Consider the following 11936-nt stretch of genomic DNA (forward strand, 5'->3'; position numbering starts at 1 on the left):
TTAAAATATATATGCTATTAATTTGAAAAATATTATCTCCATGTTCTTGTCTCATTCTTGATTCATATCTTGGAACAATCCCCATGTCCAATCCTTGTTCCAAATATTTTACAATGCTACAGCACTTGTTTAAAAAAAAACAAATAAGAAAGCAAACTCCCAAATTCAGAGCTACACACACACATGTATGTATCTTGTCAAATTTTGCATTTCAAAAGGATGTATGTACACTTGTCAGTTTTAATCACTTGATCATCACGCACAAATTCTCAACAGCAAGAACGAGTGGTGAGTGCGAATAAACATCATGAGAAGCAGTAAAAGGTTCTGCTGTGGTCTGAAAATCTGTGTTCTAGTTACCTTTGTGCTCTTGGTCATTATATCCGTGGTTTTAGTTACCTTGTATTTTACAGTTTTCAAGCCTAAAGAACCAAAGATTAATCCTCAGCCTGTTATCCTTGAGAGTATTCGTTGGATAATCTTTCCAATACAGATGTTAAATATTACATTAGGCATGGTAGTCACAGTCGAAAATCGAAACTATGGAAGCTTCAAATACCAGGAGAGTGCAGCTTATGTGAGTTACAGGGGGGATGTCGTCGCCGAAGCTCCGATCGATGCTGACACTATTCCTGCTCGAGGGAAACATAATATAAGCACAACTGTGACAATATTTGCGGATAAGTTGTTATCGGATGATAATTTCAAGAGAGAGTTTCTACAAGGGTCGATCTTGAATTTTACTTCAGCAACAACCTTGCATGGTAAGGTTATCTTGTTCAAGTTGATCAAGGCAAAAGCCATTAGTTCAAGCACTTGTGACATCTCTATCTTTGTCCGAGAGCAGCAAGCTGAGTCCATTTGCAAATCCAAAGTCAGCTTATAAATGAATTCACGTACGTTCTTCGCTATCATTTCTATACATGCAATAGTTACCATGTAAGATTTTGGATTTATAGATCATTCATCCAAACTGCTGGTACCGTCATTTTATTAAATAAATTTGTTGTATGCTTTTAATTGGATATTGCATGAACTTATTGAGAATCATAAAAAGTATGGTGAGCATTTATTTTGAACAATCAATAATCTTTCAACCTCCAATTTTGCCTATCTAGAGATATCTCATATCCAAGAGGCATAATGTTTTATACAATTCAATGTGGAGCAGGACGCTTTAAACACCCACATAAATAATATATATTTATGTATTTATGATGTATATAAATATATAAACCAAGGTGGAGGTTGCGATGCAAGCTAGCTAATATTTACGTTTCTCATGTTTGTTAATGCTAGTACCTATTTTTTTTTCTTTATTAATAAACCTTGTATCCTGTTTACCCAAAAAAGAATATAAAAAATATAATTGTTTTTATCCTTTCTTAATAAACTATGATCCGATTCATAAAAAGGTAAAAGTTATTTTCACTGGAAACACTCTCCACATAAATAAATAAAAAATCAAGTTGAAAATATTAATCTGTTTATTTAGCAATGATAAGTTTTTTAAGGTAATATTTGGTTACTGTTTTTTTTTCAAAAACAGCAATAAAAGAATATTTTTTCATTTATTTTTTATTTTGAAAGTACAAAAATCTAATTTAAAATATTAAAAAAACATATTTATTTTATAGTTTTATCTTCATTTCTTCAATCAAATACATATATTTATTCTTTTTGTCATATTACAATAACCAAATGATATAATTTTTTTAACATGACCTCTTGTAAGAGAAATAGAGATGCATTAATGACATCAAATATATTCAAAAGGGGAAAAATCGTTGTATTAATATTACCTTCTCAACTCTGGCTAGGAATGCACAAAATATAAGCAATTTGATTGTCATCAAATATGGTGGGTGAACATTTAAAACGAAAGACCATTTATGTTATTAATAAGTGGTCTTTATCGAGTAAATGATGTGACAGAGCTCGCTCATCCAACATCAAATAAGGTGGGTGAAAATTAATATTCCATGGATTTGTACCGGCTAGTTTTATGCGCATGCTTTCACTTGTTCTTAACGTGGTTGTCATAATTCACAAGGTTGCCACATAAATTAACATAAATGTCCCTCTCACATGCCGTATATATTTTGTTTGCAGGAAAAAGCAGAATCTTAAAATAACATTTAGATTCACTGACAAGAAATTTTACTTCAATCTAAACCGTGTGTCGTTTTTTATTGTTTATAAAAATATTGTTCACCTTTTTGTATTTTACAGTAGATTATAATAGTGTGAGTTTTGTAATTTTTAATATGGTACTTAAATTTGATTTTTACACTATTGAATTTTTTTGAAACCAAATTACAATTCAATTGCACATGGTTTTTTCTAGAAGGGAGGGTTAAATTAAAAAAAAAAACAGAGACCGAGTGAATAAAATAGATAATAAAGGTGGTTGATTGAAAATTTTCATAAAAAATTCATTTGAACCCTTGTTTTTTTTAGCTATTAGATCATCGATTTCTTAAATTTTATAAAATTTAATTTTTGTACCGAACTTCAATGTACTCATTTTTCAGAGGTTGTCAAATTCTACTTTAGAGATAGAAAGTGTTCATTCATGAGTTCAACCACCAAAACAATTATTTTTTTTGTCAAATAGTTCCATATGATAAAGAGAGTTAAGATTACATGTTTTTCTTTACCTTGAAAACACCTAAAAAATCAAATCTAAGCTCAGGAGGTTTTTTTTTTCAGGTGGAATTTAGATTTTAGGGCAGTTTTTTATGTTTTTTGTGGACATGGATTGGTTTAACAAAGTCTCTAAGATATTTTCTACATGTCTGTAAGGTGTTTATATATGTTTTGTACCAAAAATAGGGTTTTGGGTGAAAAATAAAGGATCTTATTTTTCTTGCCACCACAATGATCGGATTGTAAGGACAAATAGATAATGCGTCGCCTGTTGATGTAGGTGGCACATCATTTTTTTCCATTATCCGCTCAATTAAACTTAAAACAATATAGGCTTGCGTGTGAGTTATTGCTTGATTAGGCCAAGTGTTAGGTCTGGTGACACGACGAAAAGATTGATGTCTGCGTGTGAGTTGTTGCTTGATTAGGCCAAGTGTTAGGCCCGGCCTACTTTGACCTAGCAGTTCCTAGCCTAATTCTTTTTTTTTTTTCTAAAAAATGCATTAGTTTATATTTGTTTTGAAATAAATTTTTGGTTTATATTTTAATTAACTTGTGATGATTTTTTAATGATATTAGGTGTGTTTAGTTTTTAAAGAGATAGGTATGATTCATCTGTGATTTTTTTATTTTACATAGATTAAATTTGTTTTTTTATATTGATTTTTTATAAGATTTTTCATATGTGCAACCTTGTATTTTTTTTGTTTTTATTTAATAAATTTTATGTCTGTGTCGGTTTCTATTACAAATTTATTTTGATAGAGAAATTCATTAAACCTTAAAAGATAAATTACCCATGTTGTGATGTTAAATATTTTTATCTTTATTTTTTGTTTAATTTTTTATAGCATTTCAAAATTAGGTTGATGTTTTATTTTACAATCATTTTTTTTTATCATGTAGTTAAATTTTTAAAAAATATATAATCTCATTGGAGTCCATAACCCGGTTCAAAGACTTAGCGTGCTATTCTAGGTTACTTGATTCATAGATTTTGACAAGTTCACCCACTAGCAAAATATGGTTTCTTGGTTTTTGGTTCATTAATTGTTTTTAATATTTTTTTAATTTTATCCTTCAATATTACATTGGTTGAGAAATAAACTGCATGATTTATTTATTTATTTTGCTTTTTTTAGGGTTATCATTGTCTCTAATAAGTTTTTATTTTTAGGTTAGTCAATTTTTTGATTAAATAATTAAAAACAATTATTAAAATCAATGGAATCCATGACATAATTTGCTTGAGGACTCAAATCAATCTAATTTGTCATTGTCTCAGTAGTTTTTGTGAAAATAATTATTATCATGAATTTTTGTTAAAAACTAAACTTTGTTTTTATTACTCATCATAAATCAATCAATTTAATTTGAGCCAATTCCCGCATGATTTAATTTGAAACTCAAGGTAAGCAAAGAGATACATTATGAGATTTGAAGATTGATCCATTAATTTAGATTTAATAACATAATAAAAAAGTTCTTCATGCTCTTAATATTATTATTTTTTACATTTTAAAAATTTGTCTGGCATATGATAGAACATGGGTTGATAGACTAGTATATACTAAATCATACAAATTTCTTCTAAACTATAAGTTATTTTAATTAGCACCTCCATGTGTTCTTTTTTTTTTTATATATCATCTAGGAGTGAGAGAAAAAAAAAACACCTCCATGTGTTCTTTTTTTTTATATCATCTAGGAGTGAGAGAAAAAAAAAAGAAAAATTCTATTAATCCAAGAAAAAATAATCAAAAAAATTAAACCAAGAAAAAAAATAAAAAAAAATGATTTGATTTTGATTTAAGGGTTTTGAAATCAATTAAACCAAACCGAACTAGACTTTTAAGAATAAATATGAAAGATATTGCTTATAATATTGTTTTCTAAGAATGAATATAAAAGATGTCCCAATTTTTTAAAAGTTTGTGTTCATAATAGTAGTAAAAATTTTCTTCTCCCAAACCTTTAAGATTTCCATCTAGTTTTTTAAAACATGAAGTTCATATTGTGCTTAATATATAAAAGAGAATAGATCAACTATTTGGTTAGGCTCTACTTGCAACAAACTCTTCTATTACATTTATATATGTTGTTTGAATAAGTTAATATCTTTTTTTATTTTTTTTAATAACATTTATATATGTTGTTGTTATCTAATTTATTTTATGAATGTTCTTGGATTTTCCCCTTTATTCTATAAAAATAAATTGGGTTTAGCTATAGAAAGCTAAAAAAAAAAACCCATAAAAGCGCCCAAAAAATCCCACTAAAAACCAACTAGTTTTTGCTGATTTTCCTTCTTAAAAAAACAAACTGAACCAAATTTAATTGGTTTGAACCAATTTCTAATTAGGTCCGTTTCTATATATATAGTTTTGATTTGGTTGGTTTTTTTATTGAAAATCGAACCAAACCAAAAATATTCACCTATAATATCACCTTTTAAACTATAAAGTATTTCAAGTGATGATCATTTTGTTATAATATGTTAAATTTAACAATTAATACCATATGTAAATAACTTGTTTTTCTAAAACAAAATACCAAAAATGCATTAAAAAAAGTCACAAAAGTATTGAAGTTTAATTTCTTGATAATAATGTTATTATATTGTAAATAATTTTTTAATTTTTTATTTAACAATATTTTGTGATCTTTTGATACTTTATAAAGAAACATGTAGAACTCTTATGTTATGTAACTAAAAAATAAATGGAATGTAACAGAAGGATTTTCTATTAAAACTTGTAATTCAATAAATTTGAAATAATAACATCAAATGTTAGGATTCAAACTTATAATTGTAGAGCATAGTTAAAAGTATTTTAAATAATTGACTTAAATATGAAATTAGACTCATAAAACAATCTTATGCTTGCTTAGTAAGACTTCCTATTTACCATGTATAATGTTCTTGCACCACCACTTAAAATTTTAAGAACTAGTAAGTTGTAGGAAGAGAGACCAAACAATTCATTAAAAATAATAAAATAGAGAGAGTTGAGGATTATTATAGTAGAGAATTATCTATTTAACAACGATAACAATAAATGTCAAGGTTAGAGGATCCACTAATGGTATGTTAAACAAGTATAGTATAAACTCTTATTATTCAATTGGAAACCACACACAAAGGAGGTTTCAACTAGATTATAGATTGTTAACACGATTACATTAGTCATCTTATTCAATTAATGTTAATACTTGTAAATCTCGTCAAGCATTCATGATTATAACTTATGTTAACATCAAAATTGGAGCCATTGGAAACATGAAAGTTGTAGGAAATTGTGTCAGCTTTCTTGTGTAAAAAATTCAGCTCATTTCAACTTCTAGAACTCCAGATATGGCCAAAATACTGAACAGTGCTCGGGTTGGAGGACAGATTCGGGCTTCTTTGTTGTTGCAACAATTTAGACTTGAAAATGGCCTTTTTAGATCTTGGGTTCCATATGAAAGTTGTAGGCCTATATCTTACACTTTCATCCATATAAATTAGACCTAAATCTGAGATCTACAGCTCCAGATATGACCCAATTACCGAACAGTGTTCCGGTTTGGATTGCACCAACATCTCTTTTCTAAGTTTGGTCATCTCTTTATCACTTCAATTTCAATTCTTAAATTCATCAATCAATCCTTTCATTTATATGATAAGCTTGCATTTAAAATGAACATTTACCACAAATTAAAGGTATCTTATATTATTAGATATATTATTATAAAACATGCTTTAGTTAAGGAGTTATTGATACTTCAAGTGCAAAATGACGATATAAAACCATGATAAAAATGCACTTTTAAGTACTAATCAAATAGTTTATGAAACGGTGCCCTTTTTGTAAAAATGCACCATTTCATTTAAATGAGAACGACCCCAAACTTATGTCATAGTCCAAATTAGTCTTCAATTTGTCATTTGTTCAATCAAGTCCTAAATTGTAATTTTGCTTTAAAAATCAATGCAATACATCCTTATCAAAAATTGAACAGTGACCATGAAGTTAGCCATCTTTTTTACTTTGATCCTTGGTCTTGAATTTATAAAATTTGACCCTCAATTAATCAATAAACTTCTTTCTTCAATTTAGCCTCTAATTCGGTTTAATTATAGCCCATCTATTTACGCATGTTTTTAATTTTGATCATTGGTTTTGAATTTCTTCAATTAAGTCTCTAATTGGCCATTAAACTTCAATATTTATGCAATTAAACCATTGATTTAACCCAATTAACTCTTAAAAATTATAATTTGACCCGACAACTTTAATGCTTTTCAATTAAAGCCCAAATTGACTTCGAAAATAATTTTTCTTGCAATCAAACCCCCCATAAATTCAATTAAACCTTCAATAACATTTAATTGAATCCATAAACATCTGATTTCAGACTTTTTTTTCTTCAAATTGAATTTTCTTTGTCAATTGGGCCCTTATTAGTCAATGATTTATTGTCAAATTTTAATCTTTGTATTTTTAAACTTCCTTAACCAATTTTAGTCATTTTCTTAGCATTTTGGTATCTTTTTTCACTGTTATTATTTTTTTATCTTATTTTATTTTATTGTTTTTTGTATTTGTTTTTGTACGGAGACCAAAAAATAGTTTACAACAACACTAATCTAAAACAAAGCCTATGAGCAGTGGAAAAGAAAGGAGACAATATTTTTAGATACAAAGAGGATGATAAATAGATATATAGAATTTTTTTTAGAAACATATTTCTCTTAGTAAATAAAATTAGACACGTTGATTTATATATGTAGGTGATGTATGGTATTTAAATGGAATTTGGTAAATAAGATTGAAAAAACCTTCATTATAAAATAAATAAATAAATAAAGATGGGGAGTGGCTTATTGTGAGAATTAAGAATCCATAATACCTTTTTTTTAAAAAAAAAGTTTAATAATAATTGAGCATTTAGGTCTAGTGTTTTTCGCAATAAGTTTCATTTAGTTAATATATGTTACTAAATAATCTATTCATATTATGACTATACTAATACAATATCTAATAATTTAATAAAATAAAAACATAATTTGTAAAAAAAATATTATTATATAACAAAAGTGTAGAGGTATACCTATTGAATAATAAAATTTTAATATTTAAGTAAATTAGTTATTGCATTTATGTTGTAGTTGTTTATATATTTCTATGTAGGAATAGTGTGTGTGTGTGTTCTTCACACATCAAATTTTAATTAACTAAAAATTATACATATGATGGAAATTATTTATCTGTTAACATACTGCAATATTTCTTTGATTACCAGGCCTTTCCATCCAAAATTAAACATGAGTCCACCCTGAATGCAACTAACCCAAAAAGGACCCAATGCTTTCATCTGATTTTAATTTTCTGGCCCAAAATATATAAAAGTCCAAAAAGAGAAAGCCTATTCCACACTCCAAAACTGACCAATATTTTTTAGTTTCTCTTGAGACCCATTCGTCCTTCTTTATGCTGTGATGTATAGAGCTCAAATTTGTAACTATGGAATCCAATTAACACAAAAAATTTGAATTTGTTTCTAACAAGATGTCATAGTTATCTATGTCTCCCGTCTGAATCGCTTAAAAGTTTCGCTCATAAGATTATTAGATGAATTTAAATTAATTTTAAAATGATATTATTTTAGTGATTATTTTTTTAATTTAAATAATTTTTTTTTAAATATTGGTATTGATTTAATCTATGGGCATGTATTTGGCTTGGTCAATTGAATACCAAATTTGCTTGTCATATTATCCAAGTTTAATTAAATTATTATTTAAAGCAATTTAAAAAAAGTACTTAAGTCGAGTTAAGAGTTAAGCTTTGAATATATGTATTATTGAATTAAACAGGGTTTAATTATTAAAAAAAAATATTAAAATTGTTTTAACAACTCGTCCAAAATCAATGAATGTTTGTAACATGTGGTTTGCATAAATTGAATCATGTTATAGATCGTCAAATTAAAATCTGAACGGTAGAAATTACTAGATAGTGGTTTCCAATTGCATTAAAAACTCATTACATAAAGCGATGAACAAAAATCTAGAAGGAGACAACATTTCTACACACTGTCGCATTCCCATAACTAATACAATATTCAGTAGTCCCTTGAGGCTCTTCATTTGTAGCTTAATTAATTATTCTGAGAGATCCGGCTGATATGGAGAATACAGAAAATTCAATCAGTTTTTTCCACTGATAAGCCCTCAAGATGATTTGATTTTCTTTGTTGATAAGAAAATTTAAAATTGCATTTTTTTGGCATGATTTTGGTGTGAATTTCAAAGTCATTAATCCATACTAGCAGATGTTTAGGGGGAAAATAATTTAATCCAAACTGGTAGATATTTGGCCAACATAATGTAATTTTTCAAATTAAATTGGAACTCAATTTAATCAAAATGAGCATCCACTATCATATATATATATATATATATATATCAATCCCATCTATCCCTGAAAAAAGGCCTCCTTTTCATCCTCATTTTCTGAATTTGACAGTACAAGTCCATAATCAAGAAGTCCTAATGTGTTCATGCATCAACAATATCCCCGGCCTCAGCAGCAGCAAGCACAAGCTCTGGCTGTAGACTGAGTGTCCCGTCTATAGCATTTGGCTGCCCCAAAGCCTTCAAAGCCAAGTGTGCGGCCTTCTGCCCTGAGATCATCATTGCCCCAAATGTTGGACCCTGCAAAAATTAAGTTAATAATCAGGACTCTTCGATAAAACAGTACGTTTTGCACATGAACTTCATATATATCGTTATAGAGATTTTACCATTCTTGGTGCTCCATCAATTTCTGCAACTTCCATGCCTGTAACAATCATACCAGGCACAATCTCTCTTGTAAGCCTAACAATTGCATCTTCAGCAGCGTTCATGTCGAGTGCTTTCATTCCAGGAACACTATCAATCATGCCAATACTCTTCAATCTCTTAACACCAGTAGCTCCAAAAGGCCCGTCATGTCCACATGAACTAACTACAACCTTAGCCTCCATAACATTAGGGTCCATGCAAGATTGAGTGTCATGGTTCATAGACACTAAAGCCCAGTTAGTAACCACACCAGAAACTCTCCCTCCTTTCACTATTAAATCCTCTGCTGCCACAGCATTGAACAACTTCACATTAGGCCTAGCCAAGAGTTTGCTCATGATTGTTGAAGTGAACAAAGCTGCATGCTTGATAACCACATAGTTATCTGCCTCATCATATTCAATTTCAAGCTCATCAAGAAATCTATGAGCTGGTTTACGAACAATCATAGCCGAAAACAACTGGCCACCAAGCCATGCACCACCTCCAGGGCTAACTGATTGCTCAATTATAGCAACACGAACTGAAGGGTTCTTGCTTAGCTCATAAGCACAAGAAAGACCAGCGGAGCCAGCACCAACAATGACAACGTCAGTGTCTGCATAAGTAACCATGTCTGTCATGTAACGACGGGTCATTTCACGAGAGACGATGGATTCTTTGATGGGCTGGAACTTAAAGGACTGAAAATCACATGAAGGTTGTGTTAAGGACATGGAAATGGCAGGAGAGGTGGATTTTATGGGAGTGAAACGTGTAGTAGTGGTGATAGGTGTGCCATGGAAGGATGATTTGGTGTCCAAGAAAGAGGACTTGAGGTTTGCAGATAGATAGAGGGTAAGGGTAGTGGCCATGGCTGTAATTCAAGAAGTTCTTGATAAGGTTTTGTTAAAGGGTTTTTGTCAATGTAAATGAAATTGGAGAAAGCTAGAGAAGAGGCTTGAGACATGCGAGTCTAGATTATTGGTATTTAAGGATGTGTAGCAAGTGGTGGGATGTGAAAATATCTGAAATAAAAATCTGCAAGTTAGAATGATGGGTCATGCGATAGATAGCTAGATAGAACTTGGACGGCTCATAATGCTTGGAGCCTTGCTTTCTGGATATAAAGACTGTACCAAAAGCAACATAATTGACAACTTTCCTGCAATAAGGTCTGTGAGAGATTTTTGTTTTGCCTAATTCATCGATTTTTTTGTATAAATCTATAGCAGTCCCATAATTGATACAGGATTACTTTAGCACTAGTCCATATTGGTTGATTTGTATCAACACAATTTTGATACATTTTATTGCGATTCAAGATATATTTACATTAAAAAATTAATTCAATTTAAAAATTTAAATTGGTAATGTCTATTTATTTTTAATAAAAAAATTAATTAATAAAAAATATTTTTTAATAAAAAAATTTGACTTGATTTTCAAAAAAATAAATTTTTTTTATTTGAGGTGGAAAAACTTTCTAGAAAATATATAAAATTTAAAAATATCATATTATTTACTAATCATATTAATAGAAAATATATAAAATTTAAAAATATCATATTATTTAATTTTTTTTATTTGAGGTGGAAAAACTTTCTTTTTTATCGAAGCTGCTCGAAGTTTTTTTAATAAAAAAATTTGACTTGATTTTCAAAAAAATAAATTTTTTTTATTTGAGGTGGAAAAACTTTCTAGAAAATATATAAAATTTAAAAATATCATATTATTTACTAATCATATTAAATTTGGTATTTAAATTTTTGATTGCTATATATTTTATTTTGAATTTTTTTTTATTTCATCCCTTAGAATTAGATTTAATTTGATTTTTATATCAACCTTAATCCTTATTTTTATGATTGTTATTTGCTTTTCTCCTATCATTTTTAAGTTAAAATTTTTTATTTATCGGATTTGGTCTTTATTATTTTAAATGTTATTTATTTTATTTAAAAAAATTTATGAAATTGTAATTTAATAATTTTTATATAATTTCATCATTTTTTTAATTTTTTAATTTATTATATTTAATCTCTATTATTTTGATTATTATTTATTGTATTTGAGATTATTTATGAAATTAGATAATTTTTTTATAATTTTATTTTCATTCAACTTTTTAATTTGTAAGATTTGTTCCTTATTATTTTAATAAACTTGAAAAAATAAAAAAATTATTTTTCAACTCATTTTCCATGACAACCAAACACTAGAAAATATTTTCTAATTTATTTTTTACTACACTACTAAATATCAAAAAATAATTCACTTTTTAAAAATTTATTTTCTAAGAAAATCAATGTTTTAAAAAAAAACTTTCTATTAGATAAACAGGTCTAAATATATGGATTTTTTTCTCTCTCGTCTTTTTCTCATGTGTTTTTGCTTTCCTGTTTTTCTTTTTTCTCACTTTCTTTTGTTTTTTCTTCTATGTAAGTAGATATTATTCTTTCACAAAAGTCTTGTC

The 11936-nt window shown here is 28.1% G+C and overlaps 2 protein-coding genes across 2 annotated transcripts; one reads left to right on the plus strand and one right to left on the minus strand.

Annotated features, from left to right (window-relative positions):
- Positions 1-307: 307 nt before the first annotated feature.
- Positions 308-886, plus strand: LOC105108198 (uncharacterized). The gene has a single exon (XM_011002403.1). The coding sequence runs from the start codon at positions 308-310 to the stop codon at positions 884-886; it is 579 nt and encodes a 192-aa protein (XP_011000705.1).
- An 8227-nt stretch (positions 887-9113) lies between these two features.
- Positions 9114-10431, minus strand: LOC105108187 (thiamine thiazole synthase 2, chloroplastic-like). The gene is made up of 2 exons (XM_011002389.1): positions 9439-10431; positions 9114-9349 (listed from the first exon to the last, which is right to left on the minus strand). The coding sequence occupies exons 1-2, from the start codon at positions 10333-10335 to the stop codon at positions 9194-9196; spliced, it is 1053 nt and encodes a 350-aa protein (XP_011000691.1). The 5' UTR covers positions 10336-10431; the 3' UTR covers positions 9114-9193.
- Between the last annotated feature and the right edge of the window lie 1505 nt (positions 10432-11936).

The sequence above is a fragment of the Populus euphratica genome, unplaced genomic scaffold, assembly GCF_000495115.2.
Source record: "Populus euphratica unplaced genomic scaffold, PopEup_1.0 scaffold183.1, whole genome shotgun sequence".
NCBI classification, from domain to species: domain Eukaryota; kingdom Viridiplantae; phylum Streptophyta; class Magnoliopsida; order Malpighiales; family Salicaceae; genus Populus; species Populus euphratica.